Source organism: Giraffa tippelskirchi, chromosome 1 (assembly GCF_054371585.1).
Source record: "Giraffa tippelskirchi isolate mGirTip1 chromosome 1, T2T-mGirTip1v1.2.pri, whole genome shotgun sequence".
Taxonomy (NCBI): Eukaryota; Metazoa; Chordata; class Mammalia; order Artiodactyla; family Giraffidae; genus Giraffa; species Giraffa tippelskirchi.
Window position 1 is genome coordinate 209,204,879 of NC_137275.1, and position 24,596 is coordinate 209,229,474.

A 24,596-nucleotide genomic window follows, 5' to 3' on the forward strand; every position below is an offset into this window, starting at 1 on the left:
CCAATACCAGGGCATTTGTATTTTTTAAACAAATTCCAAGAAAATTCTAAAGTGCATTTGGATTTTAAAAAGTGATTACAGGATTTTCTATTAAATGGTAGTTGTAGTGATAAAGAATTCTATTATTTTCTGTTGATCAATCATGATATAGTGGTATTAAAACAAATAATAGTTACATACTGAAAGTTGCTCAGTTGTGTCCGACTCTTTGCGACCCCATGGGCTATACAGTCCATGGAATTCTCCAGGCCAGAACTGGAGTGGGTTACCTTTCTCTTCTCCAGGGGATCTTTCCAACCCAGGGATTGAACCCAGGTCTTCCACATTGCAGGCAGATTCTCTACCAGCTGAGCCACAAGGGAAGCACAAGAATACTGGAGTGGGTAGCCTATCCCTTCTCCTGGAGATCTTCTCAACCCAGGAATCAAACCAGAGTCTCCTGCATTGCAGGTGGATTCTTTACCAAGTGAGCTATTAAGGAAGCAGAACAAACCAAGGTAGGTTCTTGACCATGTCTCCATGGGACTGTGGAAAAGCTGAGGCTAGAGTTCAAGGCAGCTTGAGCTGAAGCTCTTGCTAATGTTCTGGCCCCACAATGTCCACCTTCTCGTGCCTCATGCCTCCAGGTGCAAAGTCTGATCCCTGCGTGGAGCCCAGGATCTGAGAGGAGATCAGGAGACCCCTCCTGTGCTAGGCGAGCCAGGCTTGCCTTGTATGCAGACAAATGGACATGTTCAGATGTAGTTTCTGGAGGCCATGAGCCCTTATTACTCACCAAGTTGTATATCCTCTTAGAAAATAAAACTCTCAGTCACCCTCAGACAGCACCAGCAAGTAGAATAGTTACATAATCACAATAGTAAAAGATGTTTATAAGTTTCCATAATCAATAGTCAGGCAAAAATATAAAAGATAATTAAAACTGCAAGCCATAATGGAAACATGATTAACCTAACAATACAAAATAATTACATACAATTTGGGGGTTAAGTAGAGTGATGTGGTAAGTGAAAGTGCATACATGTACATGTTTTCATTGTCTTTTGGTTGGAGCACTTAATCCATTTACATTTAGGGTAATTATTGACATGTGTGATCCTATTTCCATTTTCCTAATTATTTTGGGTTTATTTCTTGTAGGTCTTTTCCTTTTCTTGTGCTTCCTGCTTAGAGAAGTTCCTCTAGCATTTGTTGAAAAGTTCATTTGGTAGTGTTGAATTCTCTTAATTTTTGCTTGTCTGTGAAACTTTTGATTCCTCTGTCAAATCTGAATGACAGTCTTGCTGGATATTCTTGGCAAGTGTATTCTTGGCTGTAGATTCTTCCCTTTCAGCACTTTAAATAGGTCTTTCCATTCCCTTTCGGCTTGCAGAGTTTCTCTTGAGAAATCAGTTGATAACCTTATGGGAGTTCCCTTGTGTGTTATATTTGTCTTTGTTCCCTTGTTGCTTTTAATATTTTATCTTCATCTTTAATTATTGTTAGTTTGATTACTATGTGTCACGGTTTGTTCCTCCTTGGGTTTATTCTGCCCAGACTCTACACTTCCTGGACCTGGTTATTTCCTCTCCCATGTTAGGGAAGTTTTCAGCTACTATCTCTTCAAACATTTTCTCAGGTCCTTTCTCTCTCTCTTCTCCTCCTGAGACCAGCACAGCATGAATGTTTGGGTGTTTAATGTTGTCCCAGAGGTATCTTAGACTGTCTTCATTTTCTTCATTCTTTTTTCTATAATCTGATTTGCAGCAGTGAATTCCACCATTCTGTTTTCCAGGTCACTTATCCATTCTTCTGCCCCACTTCTTCTGCTATTGATTCTCTCTAGTGTACTGAAAGGTCTTTCTTTCTCAGAGAAAACCTCACAATCCTAAAACACTCCCACAATCCTAAAAACCTCACAATCCTAATTTTTTGAAAACCTGTCAAAGCATGGTATATGTCCATTATTTGAAAATAGGTTAAATAAATATTGAAGCATGAATATAATAGAGTAATATATAGGCATTATGAATTATTTCCTGAGTATCTGATGATATGTGAAAATGCTTATGATTTACTATTAAGCATAACAGGATATAAATTACAGATAAACATAGAAATTTCATGACCTACAATATAATGCTTCCCATTGTTGTGGTTCAGTCGCTAAGTTATGTCCAACTCTTTGCAACCCCATGGACTGCAGCATGACAGGCTTCCTTGTCTTTCACTAACCCCCAAAGTTTGTCAAACTCATGTTCATTGAGTTGGTGATGCCATCTAACCATCTCAACCTCTGTTATCCCCTTCTCCTCCTGCCCTCAATCTTTCCCAGCATCAGGGTCTTTTCCAATGCTTCCCATATTTATTTTTAGAATTTTGGAACTGTCTTTTTCTATTAACTATGTCCCATTCCAGCCCAACGTTGATCCTACTGCCTGACCCATAACAAGCGCTCAAAAAATACTTGGTAAATGAATAATGGGAAAAGAGCATGATATGTTTTAATAAAGTATTTTGGAAAAAATAGTTAATATTTTTAAAATATCAATCTATTCCATGCATTAGTCATAGACAACATAATTATCATATGGATTAAACAAACCAAATACAATCATAGAAGAAAATTTCACTTATATTTTTCAGGGACAATATGAAAATATCAATGAAAATTTAAATACCATTTAAATTATTCAAAACTAAGAAGAGAAAACATAAACTGGAAAAGTATTTGCAGAAATTTTAAGAGAAAAATGGTAATTTATTAAGTGTTCATACAAATTAAGAGGAAAACTATCAAAATACTAAGAGATAGTTAAGCAAAGAGTATTGATACATAATAAAAGAGTAAATATAAGTAACAAATATAGGGGAAATGGTAGATCTCACTAGCAATCATAAGAATAAAAAGAAAAAGTAATATTTTATACAAATAGAAAAAAATAAATACATTCTCTAGTTCTGTAAAATATATACAAATGGTTTCTGCAAATATAGCTGTAGCAAGGTAATAAAAAGTTAAGTTTTGGAAAAATAACTTTGCATATGTACTAAGAATTCTCTAAATTCATATCTCCCCATTCTATAATCCCATATTCAGAGTTGAACCTTGTTATTCCCAATACAAGGAAAAGCAGATTAGACTGCCCTGATATATAGATATCAATGGTCATTATATCAAAATTTCAAAATATTAAAAACAAATTAGAATATCCAGCTATATTAAAAGTAAAGGCTAGATTATCCTTCAAATATTAAAAAGGATGGTTATAAGACTGAAAAGTCATAGAACATTATTGACTTAAAATAGAAAATGCTAATTAAAATTTATCCATACTGGTATAAAGAAAAATTATTTCTATGTGGTTGTGAATTAATAAAAATATGGATGATAAAAATAGTTTAAAGAGGTAGAATGAGACTTATTTAGGATTTTTTCAACATTGACCTAGGATTATTTGTGGAATATAAAGATAAATTTTTAGGTGAAAATTTAACATTTCTGAGAACTTTTGGACATATTTTGATTTAAGTCCCAATATATGTTGAGGCCATTAAATATATGTATTTATGGAATACTCCAAGAAATGTATGGCTGGGAAAGATTTTTGTTAAGTCAGGATAATTGGAGTTTCATATGGAGCAGAAGTGGGGAACTTTATCTCTAGAGAATACTAAGTTTCTGACTCACAACCTTAGGGACTAAACAAGTTTGTAAAAATAAGTACTAAATTATCTTCCAAAAAAGTCTGAGTCTCTTGAGTAAGTGTCAACTTTAAGGGAAATCATAGGAAACTAGAGTTGCATCACTGATCTTTTTTTATGTTTTATTTCCCTCGTGCCTCTTAAGAATATTCATGTACAGACTGATTGTGGCTATTCTTTCTCATGTTTCTTTTTGAGAAGAAATAAATTGTCTTTCAAATTTAGAATCTTCTGGCCTTATTTTAATTATGCACAAAAAATTCAAATTCTTGAGAATTTTTTCTATTATTTAATAGAATGGAATGGTGTGAATGACTTTAAAACTCAGCCACAAGGTAAGAAAAATTGAGAAGTTCTTATTTAAATTATTTCAAAAGAAAAATGGTCTATTAATAAATATAAAAACTTTTGAGTGAGGGGACCATTGCACCTGGGATTTTGAAAATATGCATATATGTTTATACATGTGTAAAATAAAAAATAAAAATAAAAAAATAGGCACCATCTCCCAGACCAGGATATCACTTAATTTTCATTTAAATCCCAAAATATTCCAAGGAAAAGTGAGGAAAAGAAAGTTGCCTGCAATGCAAAAGGCCCTTGCAAATAATAGGTTAATGAATACTTTATTTGAGTACTGACAAGTATCGAGTTCACTAAAATCTTAAGAAAAAAGTATCTAGAGAAAGACCGCCTGGTGATTTATACATTATGCATACATAAACTATGCTCAATAAGAATTTGAGGATACATTAATTAAAGATGCTTATGATAAAAATAGGACTAGACACAAAAAATATGCAATAGAATTCAGAAGTAAATATGAGGGTTAGTGTGAGTCAGGAAGGCCAAAGCAAATGAAAATACTAAAATTTTTTGAGTTCTTATAAATATAATTAATCAATTTCACTACCTAGAGATTAATTCTCTATACTAAACCAGGAAAAAAAAAGTTTGGGGCATGTTTTTTATTTGAATTCATTATTGTGATAATGTCTTCATAAGTGGAAGACAATGAATGTCTTCAATGTTTTTAAAAGAAGCAAATATATATTCTATGTATATATTTACTATATGGGTCCTTATGATAGTTAAGTGCATCATATTAAATAGTGATTTTACATAATAATTAATAAATATGTAAATACTGTTACACAGTGGTAAAAAAGGGGAGTTTGGGATAATAAATATAAGGGTTAAATCAGTTCTGGTACATACCAACTATAAATACTGAAAATTGTACTTGACTTTTGAAACTCAAAATAATTTCTTCATTGTTAAAAAATTCATAATAATATGGGGACTATTCTGAAAGTTAAATGATAAAAATTATATGAAGTCCCTAAGAGACTAGGACTTCACGTTTCAATTACTCATCTCTTGGTGAGTTAAAATAATACTCTTTTCAATCAGAGTTCATAAAAACTATAAATTGAGAGTTGGGAAATCCATTCATCTTTGCAAAATATCAATGTCTTACCTGATCTTTTTATAGGAACTGGAGAGGATAACAGACTTATTTACTCGAGTGAAAATTCAGAGTATAGATGGTATCTGTTTTTCACTGAAATCTTATCACTTTAAATGTTAGATCTTTAAATTCCATAGAACAGAGGGGAAAAAAATCTAGAAAGTCAGAGGTCTTTAAAGAAAATTAGAGAGCTTGAGTTACATCTTGGACAGAAAAGTCATAGATTTGTTACAACACTAAGATATTCCATAGAAAAGAATAGAGAGGGCATGTGACTTGGTTCGCATATCCCTTCTGAAACTGCAGTCCATTCAGACCCCAGACGACTGAAGTTCCTTCAAGGCCTATATTATATATTTATTCCCAGAGAAAAAGTAAGTTGATACTGTTTGCCTACAGCAAATCAAACTCCAGTCTTAGTACCAAGTAAAAGTATATCCTGCCATACCCAACACTTCTTATCCTCTTTGAAATGTATACCTACAAAGTGGGTTTCAACTTCAATACGTTGACACTCCTACTTCCTATAGCCAATAGATATGTAAAAATTCTATTATGCTGATTGAATTGTCTCAACATCCTAAACTGGACTTTTCACAGAAAGCAGCATATTGTTGTTCAGTTGCTAAGTTGTCTCTGACTCTGCGATCCCATGGACTGCAGCACACCAGGCTTCCCTAACCAGCACTATCTCCTGGAGTGAGCTCAAGTTCATGTCCACTGAGTTGATGATGCTATCTAACAATCTCATCCTCTGCATTTGATCATTTTTTTCCTCTAGTGATATTTTTTAAGCTAGGTAGATTGTCTTGGGGTTGGAGAGGTGTTTTGAAAATAACAGTCATTCACTTATTTATTTTAAAGAAGGAGGTCATCTACTAATATCTACTAGTTAGATTTTTCCAAATTAAAGTTATTATATCCATACTCCATGGTGCACAACTCAGATCTTGAGCCAATTTCAAATTCCTGTTTTGGAAAATATTGAGCCTAACTGAAAATTCAACAAATAGAAGAGGATTAACTTTCATATGGGCAGAAATAAAAGGCAAACTCCTCTGAGTGTAGTTTTGTTGTTTGTATCTCTCTAAATTCTAAAGAACCCAAAACGAATTGCAATATATTCACACAGAAGTCTCACCTCAAAGTCCCACCAAAATGTTTAGTTTTGTATTGTCTGCTATTCAGTTACAATCCTACATAGAATTGAAACACCAGTGGTATATTCCAATGATATCAGAGAGAGATGGTCAAAAAGGCCTTGTTATTCATGTGCTTCTAGACAACCAGCATTAACAGCACCTGGAAACATGTTAATAAACTCAGATCTTAGATCTCACTTCAGATCCACTGATGGAGAATTTTTTACAAAGATTTTCCATGTGACTCATCCATATATATATTAACTCTGTAAATATTCCACTAGATAGGTGGTTTTACATTCCACTAGATGGCTGATTTTCTTCCTCAGTTGCACAATAGAATCAACTGGAGAGCTCTATTTCAAAAGATACCTTATTCTCACCCCTTAGTCAACTTGCATAATTTTGGGAGGGCAACAACCATGCAGTTGAAAAAGGGGGAATGTAAAGTCAGAAAGTGTAGATTTCAATAGTAATTTGTTCACTTACTCTGCTTTAAAATACATTTAAACTATAAACTTTATTTCCCTCAAAGAATTACAGTGATGATAAATTAAGTAATAGGTGTGAACATATTAATAAACTGTAAAATTCTAAACTAAGTTACTCTTAATGACTGACAGGTATAAAATCAAATAAATCAGCACTTTTAAGAGATTAAACATGCTATCTCCAAAATAACAATATTCAAAATATGTATGTGAGTCAACTGAGTTTGAAACAACAAACGTTTCAGTTCAGTTCAGTTCAGTCGTTCAGTCGTGTCCGACTCTTTGTGACCCCATGAATTGCAGCACGCCAGGCCTCTCTGTCCATCACCAACTCCCGGAGTCTACACAAACCCATGTCCATCTAGCCTTGACTAGACGGACTTTTGTTGGCAAAGTAATGTCTCTGCTTTTAAATATGCTATCTAGGTTGGCCATAACCTTCCTTCCAAGGAGTAAGCGTCTTTTAATTTCATGGCTGCAATCACCATAAGCAGTGATTTTGGAGCCCAAAAAAATAAAGTCTGACACTGTTTCCACTGTTTCCCCATCTATTTCCCATGAAGTGATGGGACCAGATGCCATGATCTTAGTTTTCTGAACGTTGAGCTTTAAGCCAACTTTTTCACTCTCCTCTTTCACTTTCATTAAGAGGCTCTTTAATTCTTCTTCACTTTCTGCCATAAGGGTGGTGTCATCTGCATATCTGAGGTTATTGATATTTCTCCCGGCAATCTTGATTCTAGCTTGTGTTTCTTCCAGCCCAGCGTTTCTCATGATATACTCTGCATATAAGTTAAATAAGCAGGGTGACAATATACAGCCTTGACATACTCCTTTTTCTATTTGGAACCAGTCTGTTGTTCCATGTCCAGTTCTAACTGTTGCTTCCTGACCTGCATACAGGTTTCTCAAGAGACAGGTCAGACGGTCTGGTATTCCCATCTCTTTCAGAATTTTCCACAGTTTATTGTGATCCACACAGTCAAAGGCTTTGGCATAGTCAATAAAGCAGAAATAGATGTTTTTCTGGAACTCTCTTGCTTTTTCGATGATCCAACGGATATTGGCAATTTGATCTCTGGTTCCTCTGCCTTTTCTAAAACCAGCTTGAACATCTGGAAGTTCATTAAGATGCAAATAGTTCTTCCCTAACTCAGAATTTGTACATCATAATCTCAGGAAATGGGTTTCAGGAGTTTGTATTTTAATAAATTACCACTGTAATTATTGTGTCTCTTTTATCCCCTGATTTATGAGCTAGAAGAGGAATTTGAAAGGCTAAACTCACAACTATAAACACACTGCAGCTAGTACTGACACACTTATTGGCCTTCCTGCAATCATCTCTTACTTCATATCATAATATTGCATAGATTCCTTAAACCCACGTCTCTTCTGAATTACTCCAGGCACAAAATACAATGGAAAGAACCAACTGGACAGACATTGAGTTCACTTTACAGGGACTTTCTGAGTATCCAAGAGCCGAAAAACTCCTATTCATGATTTTCTTGGTGATGTACATGGTGATCCTCCTGGGGAACAGCACTTTGATCATCCTCACTCTCCTGGATTCCCACCTTCACACCCCTATGTACTTCTTTCTCGGTAACCTTTCCTTTCTTGACATTTTGTACACATCCTCCTTTATCCCCTCAACAATGATACACTTTCTATCAGAGAAAAAAAACATCTCCTTCACTAGATGTGTTGTTCAGATGTCTGTCTCCTTCACCATGGCATCCACAGAGTGTGTACTTTTAGCAGTGATGGCATATGACCGTTACATAGCCATCTGCATCCCTTTGAGATACCCTATCATCATGAGCAAGGCACTTTGTATTCAGATGGCAGCTCTCTCATGGGGATTGGGCTTTCTCAACTCATTGACACAAACAATTCTTGCAGTACAGTTGCCCTTCTGTGGGAAAAATGTCATCAATCATTTTGTTTGTGAAATATTGGCCTTTCTCAAGCTAGCTTGCACAGATATTTCCTTGAATGAGATTACGCTAATGTTAGGCAATGTAATATTTTTGTTTGTTCCATTACTGTTGATTTCCATCTCCTACATTTTCATCCTTTCTACTGTACTAAGAATCAATTCAGCTGGAGGAAGAAAAAAGGCTTTTTCCACCTGCTCAGCCCACATTACAGTGGTGACTATGTTTTATGGGTCAATCCTCTTTATGTATATAAAGCCAAAGTCCAAAGATACTGCTTCTGACAAACTGATTGCTCTGTTCTATGGAGTAGTCACACCCATGCTCAATCCTATTATTTATAGCCTGAGAAATACAGAAGTGCATGACGCTATGAGAAAATTGACAGCTAGACGGTTGTGGAAGAAAGGATGAGGAAATTACATCTTTGAGTTTTTGCACAAATATCAGCCCATATATTGGAGATAAGTTTTTCAATATAAATATAAGAATGGAAATAAAGGATATATGTAAAATCACAGAATTTAAGTGTTGAAAAGAAATTTCATAGTAATAATCCAACTTTGTCATTTATGAAAATAACATAATGTAGGGACAACTAGTGTTAGAAGAGGGAGTAAACTTTTAGACACAAAATTTGACACAAATTTTGACACAAAATTTTAGTACACAAAAATTGAAATAAAACTTTAAAGAAAAAATCCAGAGCACATGTCTGCTTAATACATAAAACATATATTTTTCACTCCCCTTTTTGAGAGAAGTACTTGTTTTCATGTTTTTTGTTTATTTTTGGTTTCTGTTTTACCCAGAGACTTTATCTGGTCCCAACCAATTTCTTCTAGTACATATTTTTCCTTTTTCTTTCCCTGGCTGTTTTTCTCCAACCTGCTCTGCATGCACTATGCTGCATTCACTATATAGTTATCCAAATATATCATGTTCTTTCATCCCTAAGGACAACAGTGTATGTCACTTTACCCCACTATGATAGATCTCCTAAGGTGACATCATCATCACCTAACTGTTACATCTTCTGAAAATCCTTCCAAAATTTACCTAAAGTAATACACTATTTACAATAGCCAAGATATGAAGGCAACTTATGTGTCCAACAAGAGATGAAGGGATATATATATATATATATATATATAGGGATATAGGGATATATATATATATATATATATACACACACACATATATATATATACACATACACACACACACACATATATTTCGGGCTTCCCTGGTGACTCAGATGGTAAAGAATCTGCCTGCAATGTAGGAGACCTAGGTTTGATCTAGGTTTGACCTAGGTTGGGAAGATTCCCTGGAGAAGGGAATGGCTACCCACTCCAGTATTCTGGCCTGGAGAATTCCAGACAGAGGAGCCTGGTGGGCTACAGTCCATGGGTACGCAGAGTGGGACATGACTGAGTGACTTAAATTTAACTTTCATATATATATATATATATATATAAATAATATTATTTAGCCACAAAAAGATGGAATTCTGCCATTTGAAGCAACATGGATGGATCTAGAGTTTATTATGCTTAGTGAAATGAGTCAGAAAAAGAAAAATACTGTTATCAATTTCATGTGGAATCTAAAAAATGAAACGAGTGTATGTAACAAAATAGAAAGAGATTCACAGATACAGAGAACAAACCAGCGCTCCCCAGTGGAGAGTGTGGAGATGGAAAGGGAAAGGAGCTAGATAGGGGTATGGGATTAAGAGACACAAATATGGAAGGATTTTTTCCTCCTGGAGGGAATATCTGAAACTAAATTCTCTGCAATTGGGCCTCCAAGAAACTAACAACACAAATGTACATCACCAACAAAAATTCATTATAAGCCTGAACTTCTAGAATGCTCCACATAAGAAGAGAAAGAACAAAAAGGTAGGGAGAAAAATTAGTGACATTATTTGACTTCTTATCATTATGAATGCTGTCTTTCTGCAAAATACATTTCTTTAAAATCTAATTTTATTAATTTTGAGAAACTTGCTCATAACCAAATGGAAATTTTAAAAAATTGAATTATTTGATTCAAACCAGATTTTAGTCCAACTAACTTAGCTAATATGGAAATGCTTTGAAACTCTACCTCACTGCATCTAAATGCATGTAAATGGTATCACCAAAAAAAAAAAAAAAAAAAAAGAAAAAAAAAAAATAAAAAAGCAGCAGGATATATTATGCAGAAGAGAGAAATATATCCACTATTTTGTATAACTCTAAATTGAGACATATACCACAGTCTATAGGGTTGCAAAGAGTTGGACAGGACTGAAGAGAAAATTGAATCTATTCTATTAAAATATTGAATTACTATGTTGTATATCTGAAACTAATACTGTAAATCAACTAAATTTCAATAAAAAAGGGGAAATAAAAATAAGGAATAAAGCCCTAAACTTCTATCTAAATCCTCCCCCTCCTATTGGTTCCCTGCAAAAGATATACACTTTCATCCTTCAGTCCTGTATTAGAAAGATGTGCATGTACATGTATTATTCTGAGAGGTGGGAGTAATTAAGGAAAGTGGTTCTACAATTAATTTCTTGTGAGCTATAACTTCTTTCCAAAATGTATTTTTAGAAACATCACCATATACATTTTGCCTTTTGTAGTTTCATATATTAAAATTTATTGACTATAAGGATGTATTGAAATTAAAATTCTACTTGTGATCAAATAAAGTATTACCACTTTGTAAGAAAAAATGGAAGGAAACTAGCATAGGGACAGTGAAGTGACAGAAGGTAATGTGAATCAAAAGAAATGGAAGCAAAATTACATACAGGGGATGAAACAACAAGTACACATATGAGGTATAGTGAGAGCCAGGTTTCTACTAGTGAAGTCATAAGACACAAGGAAAAAGGAAAAACTAGAATAAGCTCTGTGGTATTGGATTAGAATTAGAGACAGCATGAGCTCACTGCCTTCGATATATACATATAGAGAGCAATATCCTTATAGAAAGATAAGAGAGATAGATTGATATAGGTATATATTTAGAAATTAACAATGGATGTAAATGTTTGTAAATGTGTGTATATTTACATGTACACATGTACATAAAAAAACACATTTATTCCCAAAATATGCCCACTGAGAGGGCTTGGGATCAGTGATAAGTTAATAGTAGTTGTACATATATTGCCAGATCTTGATTTCTAAATGTAATACTTTTCTTCACTAAAAAGGAATTAAGGCTAACGTCAAGAATGGTGCTGGCAAAAACCTTAACCTTGATGTGGTTTTCTTCCTGTTTCTCTTTCTTCTGGTTATTGATATTCTTGTGACTGTATATTTATTGTTTTCATCAAATTTAGAAAATTTTCATCCATTATTTCTTTAAATACATTTTTGCCAACGCATTTTCTTTTCTGTACTCCAGTTACATGTATATCAGACTACTTAAAGCTTTCTCACCAAATCTGTTCATTTTCTCTTTGTTTCATTCATCTTATTTTAAAGAGTTACTATTGTACACCTGTGGCCGATTCATGTTGTTGTATGGTAAAGACCATCACAATATTGTAAAATAATTATCCTCCATTTATGAAAAGATGCTCAACATCACTCATTATCAGAGAAATGTAAATCAAAACCACCATGAGGTACCATCTCAGGACGATCAGAATGGCTGCTACCAAAAAGTCTACAAAAAATAAATGCAGGAGAGAGTGCGGAGAAAAGGGAACCCTCTTACACTGTTGGTGGGAATGCAAACTACTACAGCCACTATGGAGAACAGTGTGGAGATTCCTTAAAAAACTGGAAATAGAACTCGCATAGGACCCAGCAATCCCACTGCTGGGCATACACATCGAGGAAACCAGAATTGAAAGAGACACGTGTACCCCAATGTTCATCGCAGCACTGTTTACAATAACTAGGACCTGGAAGCAACCTAGATGTTTATCGGCAGATGAATGAATAAGAAAGCTGTGGTACATATACACAATGGAATATTACTCAGCTAGTAAAAAGAACGCATTTGAATCAGCTCTAATGAGGTGGATGAAACTGGAGCCTATTATACAGAGTGAAGTAAGTCAGAAATAAAAACACCAATACAGTACATTAATGCATATATATGAAATTTAGAAAGATGGTAACGATGACCCTATATGCAAGACAGCAAAAGAGACACAGATGTAAAGAACAGACTTTTGGACTCTGTGGGAGAAGACTAGGGTGGGATGATTTGAGAGAATAGCATTGAAACATGTATATTACCATATGTGAAATAGATCACCAGTCCAGGTTTGATGCATGAGACAGGGTGCTCAGGGCCGGTGCACTGGGATGACCCTGAGGGATGGGATGGGGAGAGAGGTGGGAGTAGGGTTCAGGATGGGGGACATATGTACACCCATAGCTGATTCATGTCAGTGTATGGCAAAAACCACTACAGTATTGTAAAGTAATTAGCCTCCAATTAATATAAATAAATTAATTTTTAAAAAATAAATAAACTTTAAAAAAATAAAGAGTAACTATTGCCCTGATTTCAGGTTCACTAATCTTTCCTTCAGCAGTGTCTAATTATTTTGATCCCACTCAAAGTATTGTACGTATATTTATACTAGATATATCCTTCATTCCTAGATCTAATTATCTTTTTAAGACATGTGCTATATCTTTAAATATCATCTTTTGTATCTCAAATGACATGCTTGAGTTTTTCTCTACCTTTTTAACTATATGAAATACAGTCAGAATAACTTTTAAATGCCATATCCAGTAATTATATCAGTGCTACGTTTGTGTTTTTTTAAACATTTACTTTCCTTTTTCAGCTTTATTATTATTATTAACAACTAAAAAGTACAACTATTTAGGTTGTACAAAGTGGATTTTTTTTAAGTGTATAATGTGTTGGTTTTATTTTCAACCTTATGTGACCTCTTAAAATCATTCCCTCCAATCTTCTTGGATGATGCTTTCCCAGGCCCCAGTTAGTTTCCTCATATATCTGCAGTGATAAGTACTCATTGAAAGTGCAGGGCTGTTGCTTTAGATCTCCAGAGTTCTTTTCTTCTGTTGCTTCCTCCTCTCTGGATTTTGACTTGAAAACTAGCTATCTTGTTCTCCCTGGCCTCTCAACTCCATCCCCTAAACCCTTTCCAGATAGGTTTCCTCTCCCTATTTTATTACCTGGAAACTCACTCAAGAAAGTAAGCTGGGAAAATTATAGGGCTCACTTCATTAATTTCTCATCTCCCAGGGATCACTGTCCTATCTTGCTTGATGTTCAACATCTGAAAAAATGGTATTTCACATTTTAGGAGGGGTGGTATTTTTAGTGCTTCGGGTATGGCAGATATGGTCCCTGTTACTCCTTCTTGCATATGCAGAGTACATCATGAGAAATGCTGGGCTGGAAGAAACACAAGCTGGAATCAAGATTGCCGGGAGAAATATCAATAACCTCAGCTATGCGGATGACACCACCCTTATGGCAGAAAGTGAAGAAGAACTAAAGAGCCTCTTGATGAAGGTGAAGGCGGAGAGTGAAAAAGTTGGCTTAAAGCTCAACGTTCGGAAAACTAAGATCATGGCATCTGGTCCCATCACTCCATGGGAAATAGATGGGGAAACAGTGGAAACAGTGTCAGACTTTATTTTTTGGGGCTCCAGAATCACTGCTGATGGTGATTGCAGCCATGAAATTAAAAGACGCTTACTCCTTGGAAGGAAGGTTATGGCCAACCTAGATAGCATATTTAAAAGCAGAGACATTACTTTGCCAACAAAAGTCCGTCTAGTCAAGGCTATGGTTCTTCCAGTGGTCATGTATGGATGTGAGAGTTGGACGGTGAAGAAAGCTGAGCGCCGCAGAATTGATGCTTTTGAACTGTGGTGTTGGAGAAGACTCTTGAGAGTCCCTTGGACTGCAAGGAGATCCAATCAATCCACCCTAAAAGAGATCAATCCTGGGTGTTCATTGGAAGGTCTGATGTTGAAGCTGAAACTCCAATACTTTGGCCACCTCATGCGAAGGGTTGACTCATTGGAAAAGACCCTAATGCTGGGTAGGATTGGGGGCGGGAGGAGAAGGGGATGACAGAGGATGAGATGGTTGGATGGCATCACCGACTCGATGGACATGGGTTTGTGTAGACTCCGGGAATTGGTGATGGACAGAGAGGCCTGGTGTGCTGCAATTCATGGGGTCACAAAGAGTTGGACACGACTGAGCGACTGAACTGAACTCCTTCTTGGTTAGAAACAGAAATGTAACTCCTCCCCACCTATCTGTCCCCTGCAAAAAAATATTTTTTGTATATTCCACCATGGGTGGCAATGGAGTAAAGCTGAGAAAGAGAGGTAGATAATGTGGGACAAAGAGAAGAGATGGAGAGACAGCAAAATCGAGGGAGAGAGATCTTGGGGTATTTTATGCTTATGTCTCTAAGTGACCAGAGTAAATAGGCCTAGACTTATAATACAGTAATATGTGTTGCTCAATACAGTTGAAATCACAAGTAAATTTAGACTAACTGAAGTCAGAATCTAGCCAGAATAAAGATCAAAAACTTACTGTATCAAATAATCCTTGATTGTATCAAAGTGATAAATCTAACATATTAGATGACAGACAGGTGGTCTTTTGGATGTGCAAAAAAGAACTTTCATTATTATTATATTAAATAAACTATGCCTATTTCATAGAAGAGAAAATTAGATTAGGATGTTTAAAAATAACCTAATACCACTCAGCATTTATATGAAAACCAAATTTGAATTCTTTACTCCAGATTCCAAGTATACTGTTCTTTCCCTACACCACAACTTTGATCAATTATAGAAAAACATAACCAATCATCTTATACATATTTGTCCTAAAACTCTCCATAGACAATATTATTTACACTTAGGGCTCAATTTCTATCTCTGTGCAAAGGACTTTTAGATATATAGCTTTAGTCCTGATTTCTCTCCTGGATTTTACTAATCTGTCTTCTTCTTTACTAATATGTCTAAACACTGCTTCTCACTTTGTTCACAAACCTTTTTATTTATAATAATCTATTCCAATGTCTGTTTAATACAGAGGCATTCTATGTGTTGACTTTAAAAGGAATTGATTATTTCTCATACGGGATAAACCATTAACATTGGATTCTAATCCCTCCATTTCATTGTATTTAAAAAGAAAAAAGTAATGCTATCCCATCCTAATATTAAATGTATTAAAATAACCAAAAAATCAAATACTAATCATAAGCAATAAAATAATGAGAAAATCACGATTATCTACAATGTGTACTACTAAAGTTTATTAAAATTGGGCAGACCAAGCCACAATATTAATACTGATAATACTTTCGGAAGCCTTAAGACATCTTCATGAACTAAAGAAAAAAAAAAATCAAAGTGTTAGTTGCTTAAGTCATGTCTGACTCTTTGCAGCATCCTGAACTGTAGCCCGCCAGGATCCTTTGTCCATGGGATTCTCTAGGCAAGAAACTGGACTGGGTTGCCATTTTCTTCTCCAGAGGATCTTCCCAACCCAGGGATCGAACTCACAGCTCTTAAGGCATAACCATATGCTTACAGATTTTGGTGAAGTCAGTTGCAGAAATGTACCCACTTGGAGGTAATAGACCCAAGGACAGACAACCGAAAACTTTAAAAGCAATACGAACTTTAATTTGGAAGAGTCCATATAGAAATAGGGCTTTTGACGATTGGATAATTTTTATCTTCTCATCCATAGATCAGATACACCCTGGTCTTATAAAGACAGTGAAAGCCTAATCTTTGAATGAAGGCAGATGAATGAATATGACTAGTTGGAATTAATAACTGCCTTAATTTCACCACTGTGATAGCTGTTACTTACATATGCTTATGATTGTTTGTTGTTCAGTCACTCAGTCATGTCTGACTCTTTGCAAAAATGTGGACCGCAGCACACCAGGCTTCCCTGTTCTTCACTGTCTCCCAGTGCTTACTCAAACTCATGTCCTTTGAGTCAGTGATGTCATCCAACCATCTCATCCTCTGTCATTCCCTTCTCCTCTTGCCTTCAATCTTTCCCAGCATCGGAGTCTTTTCTAATCAGTCAGATCTTCACATCAGGTGGCCAAAGTATTGGAGCTTCAGGCTCAGCATCAGTCCTTCCAATGAACATTCAGGGTTGATTTCCTTTAGGATGGACTGGTTGGATCTCCTTGCAGTCCAAGGGGCTCTCAGGGTCTTCTCCAACACCACAATTCAAAAGCATCAATTCTTTGGCACTCAGCCTTCTTTATGGTCCAACTCTCACATCCATATATGACTAGTGGAAAAACAATAGCTTTGACTACATGGACTTTGTTGGCAAAGTAATGTCTCTGCTTCTTAATACGCTGTCTAATTTTGTCACAGCTTTTCTTCCAAGGAGTAAGTTTCTTTTAATTTTATGACTGCAGTCACCATCTGCAGTGATTTTGGAGCCCAAGAAAATAAAGTTTGCCACTGCTTCCATTCTTTCCCCATCTATTTGCTATGAAGTGATGGGACCATATGCCATGGACTGTAGTATTCCAGGCTTCCCTGTCCTTCACCATCTCCTGGAGTTTAATCAAACTTATTCCCATTGAGTCAGTGATGCCATCCAATCATCTCATCCTGTTGCTCCCTTCCCCTCTTACCCTCAATCTTTCCCAGCATCAGGATCTTTTCCAATGAGTCAGTTCTTCACATAGGATGGCTCTTCACTTCAGCTTCAGCATCAGTCCTTCCAGTGAACACAAGGTTGATATCTTTCAGGATTGACTAGTTAGATCTCTTCACAGCCCAAGGAACTCTCAACAGTCTTTTCCAGCACCACATTCTGAAAGCATCAATTCTTTTGCACTCAGCCTTCTTTATGGTCCTGCTCTTATATCCATACATGGCAACTGGAAAAAACATAGCTTTGAGTATACAGACCCTTGTCAGCAAAGTGATGTCTCTGCTTTTTAATATGCTGTCTAGATCTGTCATAATTTTTCTTCTGAGGAGCAACCATCTTTTAATTTTATGGCTACAGTCACCATGTGCAATGATTTCAGAGCCAAAGAAAATAAAATCTACCATTGTTTCCACTTTTTTCCCATCTATTCGCCATGAAGTGATAGGACCAGATGCCATGATCTTAGCTATTTGAGTACTGAGTTTTAAGCCAGCTTTTTCACTCTCCTCCTTCACCTTCATCAAGAGGCTCTTTAGTTTCTTTTCACTTTCTGCCATTAGAGCAGTATCTTCCACTTATCTGAGGTTGTTGACATTTATCCCAACAATCTTGACTCCAGCTTGTGATTCATCCAGCCCTGTATTTCCCATGATGTACTCTGCATATAAGTTAAATAAGCATAATGAAAATATTCCTGACATATTCCTTTCCCAATTTTGAACCAGTCTATTGTTCCATGTCCCATTATAACTGTTGCTTCTTGACCTGCATACAGGTTTCTCAGGAGGCAGGTAAGGTGGTCTGGTATTCCCATCTCTTAAAGAATATTCCACAGGTTATTGTGATCCACACAGTCAAAGGCTTTAGCATAGTCAATGAAGCAGAAATAGAAATTTTCTGAAATTCTCTTGCTTTCTCTGTGATCCAAAGGATGTTGGCAATTTGATCTCTGGTTCATCTGCCTTTTGTAAAGTCAACTTATACATCTGGAAGTTATCAGTTAATGTACTGTTGAAACCTAGCTTGAATGATTTTTAGCATTACCTTGCTAGCATGTGAAACGAGTGCAATTTGTACAATAGTTTGAACATTTTTTGGCATTGCCCTTCTTTGGGATTGGAATGAAAACTGACATTTTCCAATCCTGTGGCCATTGCTGAGGTTTCCAAATTTGTTGGCACAATAAGCGCAGTGCTTTAACAGCATTATCTTTTAGGATTTGAAATAGCTCAGTTGTAATTCCATTACCTCCACTACCTTTGATCATCATAATGCTTCCTAAGGCCCACTTGACTTCACACTACAGGATGTCTGGCTCCAGGTGAGTGACCATACCATTGTGGTTATCCAGGTCATTAAGATATTTTTTGTACAGTTCTGTGTATTCTTGCCACATCTCCTTAATCTCTTCTGCTTCTGTTAGGTCCTTGCCATTTCCCTCCTTTATTGTGCCCATCTTTCCATGAAATGTTCCCTTGGTATCTTCAGTTATTTTTAAAAGACCTCTAGCTTTTCTTATTCTATTGTTTTCCTCTACTAACAATGCTGAAAAAGAAGTTAAACTAGTTTGATAAGGCTGCCATAACAAAACATTACAGATTGGATGTCTTAAAAAAACAAATTTATTTGCTCACAGTTCTGGAAGCTTAAAGTCTAAGATGTTGGCAGGTTTGATTTCTAATGCCTTTCCTTAACTTATAGATATTCACCTTCTCAGATGTATCTGTGCATCCAAATGTTCTTTTCTTATAATGACACAACTCAGATTGTATAAGGACCTACACTAACGGCCTCATTTTAATTTAACCATCTTTTTAAAGGCCATTTCTCTAAATGAAGACACTTTCTAAGGTACTAGGAATTGGGGGGAGGAGGGAAATGGGGGTTAGATTTTCAACATAAGCTTTTTGAAGAAACACAATTCAGTGCATTTCTATACACTAACAATAGAATATCTGAAAAAGCATAAATGAAACAATCCCATTTACAATGTCATCAAAGATAATAAAATACTTAGGAATTAATTTAGCCATGGAGGTGAAACTATAAGACTCTGAGGAAATCAAAGATCTGAAGAAGACACAAATCCAAAGATAGTTCAATTTTTATATGAGAAGAATTAATACTGTTAAAATATCCATACTACCCAAGTCACCTATACATTCGATGCAATGTCTATCAAAAATCTAATGACATTTTTCACAGAAATAGAAAAAATCTTGAAATTTGTATGGGATCATAAAAAAATCCCAAATAGAGTAATCCTGAGACATAGGAACAAATCTGAAGGCATTCCTGGGGCCAAACTATATTACAAAACTCTAGTAATCAAAAGAGCGTGTACTGGCATAAAAACAGACACATAGACCAATGGAACAAAAGAAAGAGCCCAGAAATGACCCCCACATATACAGTCAAAACATATTTGACAAGGCAGCCAAAAATACTCCATAAGAAAAGTATAGTCTCTTCAATAAACTCTGTCAGGAAACTGGAAAGCTATATGCAGTAAAAGGAAATTGTACCCCTATCTTACACCACTCACAAAATTAACTCAAAATAAATTAAAGACTTAAATATAATACCTGAAATTATAAAACTCCTAGAAGAAAACATAAGGAAAAATTTTCTTAACATTGGTCTTGGCAATCAGGTTTGCATATGACACCAAGAGCACAGGAACAAAAGGAAAAATGAACAAGTGGGACTACATCAAACTAAAAAGCTTCTGCACAGCAAAAGAAACAACAACAGAATACAATACAACCTATGTATTATATATACAACAATGTATCAGAAAAGTGGTCAATATCCAAAATATATAAAGAAATCATACAACTCAATAACAAAAAGTAAACAGTCCAATTAAAAAATGGGCAGAGGAACTGAACAGACATTGTCCGAAGAAGATATACAACTGACAACAAGTACATGAAAAGATGCTCAACACTGTTAATTTTCAAGGAAATGCAAATCAAAACCATGATCAGAGAGCACTTCATATTAGTCAGAATGGCTGTCATCAGAAAGAAAAGAGCAAGCAAGTGTTGGTAAGGATTTGGAGAAAAAGAAAGGCCTGTACACTGTCAGTGGAAATAAAAATTGCTTCAGCCACCAGGAAAATAGTATGAAAATCTCTCAAAAAATTAAAAATAAAACTACCATATGATCCATAAATTCGACTCCTGGGTATACATTCAAAGAAAATGAAAGCAGGATATCAAAAAGATACCTGTACTTGCTTGTTTATTATAGCATTATTCACAATAGCCAAGGTATGGTAGCAATCTAAGTATCTGTCAAAGTGGTGAATGATAAAGAAAATATAGTATATATAAACAATGAAACAATAATCAGATATGAGAAAGAAAGAAATCCTGCCTTTTGAAACAACATGGATGGAGGACTCTGACAGCATTATGGTGAGTGAGATGTCAGACAAAGAAAGACAAAGTAAGTATCTGATATCATTTACATGTGGAATCTGAAAGTGCTGAATTCATAGAAACAGAAAGTAAAATGGTGGTTACCAGAGGTTATGGAGTAAGGGAACTGGGGAGATGCTGGTCTAAGTGTATAAACTTACAGTTACAAGATGAATACATTCTGGGAATCTAATGCACAGCATTGTTATTATAGTTAACAAAACTGTCTTATACACATAAAAGTTTCTAAAAGACTAGATCTTAAAAGTTCTTATCATCAAAAAAATAATTATATGATGTGATAAAAGTGTAAGCTAATGTTATGGTAGTATTCTATTGCATTATTAATAAATAAGTGTATCAAATCAACACATTGCACATCTCAAACTTATACAATGTTATGTGTCAATTCAGTGTCAATAACAATGCAGAATAGCACATAAAATATACAGATTTTGAGTTTTTCAGGTTGAATACACAGCAAAAGATGTTGGAGAAAGAGGGTTCAAGTCCTTCCTCTTTCCAACATCCCTTAATTCTTTGGTGGTCTTTTAGTAGAAATTACTACTGTAGTTGCTGTAAATATTAAAGCAACATATAAGTTCATAATATACAAACTATACACAGTATTTGAAGAACTAAATGTATACGGTATATTGTCCACTGGTTTATAAGTATATATTCTGAGTTTCCACCATGTTGTTATACAGAAAAGTAAAACAGAAAGTTTTCTGCCACCAAATATTTTTTGTCCCTTTAGGAAAATTTGTTTCATATATATGTGCATGTGTGTGTGTGTGTGTGTGTGTATCTCAAGCAATGAATACTATTTTTATCTCCTCAGTTTTGAAATCTTTAAAATGAAGATAATAAAAGCATGTATCTCTTAAGATTGTAAGATCAGAAATAATCTGATAATAATAATTAAGGGATAATAATTAAAGGATAAATAATTAAGGGATGTTGGAAAGATGAGGACTTGAACACCCTTTCTCCAGCATCTTTTGCTGTTAAATACATGAAAAGTATATAGAAAAACGCTCTTCTCTTGACACTTGATTTTGTGTTATTTATTATTCTTTGGTATTAAATGTCAGATGCCCAAGGAAAACAAATTATAGCATTTGAAGTGAACTAAATTTAGAAAAAAAATATTTAGAAGGTTAAAAAGAAATTACCAACTTGAAAAAGTAGGCTTATCTTAAACAGCTTTACCAGGAAGTGATTGAGAAAGGCAAAATCATTTCTGGACAAAGGTTGAGTCTGAGTCTTTGTTATTAAAATCAAAGAGAAATTGTTTTTAATAAAAGATTACATTCTTCCATCTGTTTCAACTTTGACTTGGATCTAGAGGGGGAAGAAGTTCACTTGTAACTTTTTATTGACATTTAATTGTCAGTTTCAGTTGTTTACATTCTTCTCTACTAACTTTCCTGCATCCATTGCAGAGTGGGGATGTAAAATTCTAAAAGTTCATTTCAGGCTCTTATCAGTGCTAGATGGGGCAGTGTTACAGACAGACTGCAGGGACTAAAAAGTCACGAAAGCTGAATTTGAGATCATTTTTACCTTCTCATATAATAGCTGAACAACTTTGAGCAAAATACTTCAACTTTCAGAGTCTGAGCCTCTACATTTGTGTAATAGGAATAATTGGACTAATTCATGGTAGTATTCTAAGAAACACATTTGATATTTGAAAGCACTATGCAAATGAAAACAATACAAGTTTTCAAATAACACCCCTCTCCCCCACCAAAACACTATTACTTATTTAAAGACTTTTTTTTTCTGTTTGGGTCTTAAAATCCTCAAATGTTGTGGTAATGTAGACAGTGATACGTGTTTCATATTTGAGTTGCATTACAAGAACATGCTAATTATATGATATAATTGGATCTAACTCCATTCCCTCTGGAGTTTGGGAAAGTTTTTAATCCTCCATGTTTACATTCTTACTTTTATTTTCTTTCAAATACTGAACGCACCCCCCCGCAACTTGCCACAAAGAGCTTATAAATTGTCTTAGAAAGCTAATGGCTGGTCTTTTGGAGGATGTTTCTGGAGTTCAAAATGTGGAAAAGCAGTTAGACAACCACAAAGTCCCCAAGAATCTCTGAGTAATTTTACGTATTTTTTCCTAAGCTTAAACTAGAAACTCTGGACTTTAGAGGAAAGATAGTTTTAATAGATTCATCTATCAGTTTTACCTGAGGAATAATCTATTGATAAGTCAAAACTTGAAGAAAGTAATTATAGCACCTTGATTATTATCTAATGCTTACCAATATCTCCTCTCTTTATCCTGAATATTATACATAAAACTGAAAGCATTTTTTGAGTCTGTAAAGCAAATCTGCAACTAAGGAAGAAGACTGATCTCAAACCAAGAAAAGGAAACCATTCCTCAGGCTCAAAGGTACATAAATGATAAAAGGTTCCATATTTGCCTGCTATAAATACTGTTTCTCAGATTTCGGTAAGATATCAATTTTATATGCTTAACTGGATACGTCTAATTTCTCAACTTTCAAGTTTTCATCATTTAGTGTCATAATGTTCCATGCTATATTTTAGACCCATTGACGGGTAATTTTCATATCAAAGATCTGAGGTATGATTTGGCTGCATTTAAAGAATAGAAAAAAAATTCCAAATCATTTTCAAATCTAGACATTCTAAAATAGAATACAGTGCTCTTTGCTACATCTGCCTCTTCAAAAACATTTCTGCCTCTCCCACCCTCCCCACAGCAAATAGAATGAGAACATTAGATTCCTTTAATTGGTGATCTTAGAGACATTACTGAAAAACAGATGTTATCTGATATTTTCTTTAACATCTAAGCAATCTGAATGCTAATATCAGACCTATAATCTGCCAAAAAAATTAATCTGTCTCAAATGTATGGAACTGCAATGGAATCATTTTAGCTGTTTCCATGACCACTATATTTAAAAATATGTTTTTAAAAGCTCTTAAAAATACCTGAGATACCATAACACCTAAATTATATTCAAAATAAGTATTGAATTCAAATTAAGACAAACAATATGATTCCTATATCTAAACCTGTACGTATGAATAAACACAAACCACCTCTTCCATGAATGCTTTCTGGAAGCTCCTTGGGACAGGATAACAAAATCAGTACCTCTTAATCAAATGCCCCTGAGCTCCAGAGTGAACTTTGACTTCAGAGAGTAAATTATGTAGAAGCAAAAGTCCACCATAGGCCCTTTATCTCTCATTTTGATTACTACTGGCCTGGATTACTCTACTAACTTTGTATAACACAAATGCTACAGGGAAAAAAGCATCTATTCCATCTATTCCTACATTGTGCTAAGTGCTATATAATTTGTAGGGGAAATTTGGCTCATTGGATCAAATAAATCTGTGGTTTTCATATAATTCATATGCCCATTATTCTGTTTGGATTCCAAGTTTACTTGATTTAGCCTCTCTCCAATTGCCATTAAAATTAAAACCAATAGACTTAACACAGCACACTTCCCCTGTGTGAGATAACGCAGTGTTTGGAAAGAGAGTGATCTTTAAAGCCAGTCAACACTTGCTTCCTACACACAATTAATTAGGCACAGAACAGAGTAAATAATTTACCTTCACTGACTAAGTAATTTACCTTCATTCAGAATTGCTTTCTTTGGTTCTAAAATGAAAAGTCAGGAGCTTAGGAAAATGCCTTGTAAGGTTCAAAATTGTAAAGTCATATGAAAGAAAACATTAAG

The 24,596-nt window shown here is 35.0% G+C and overlaps 1 protein-coding gene across 1 annotated transcript; it reads left to right on the forward strand.

The window, feature by feature from the left end:
• Nucleotides 1-4,987: 4,987 nt before the first annotated feature.
• Nucleotides 4,988-9,145, forward strand: LOC145519825 (olfactory receptor 13D1-like). Its single transcript, XM_081524667.1, has one exon. The coding sequence runs from the start codon at nt 8,210-8,212 to the stop codon at nt 9,143-9,145; it is 936 nt and encodes a 311-aa protein (XP_081380793.1). The 5' UTR covers nt 4,988-8,209.
• Nucleotides 9,146-24,596: the final 15,451 nt, after the last annotated feature.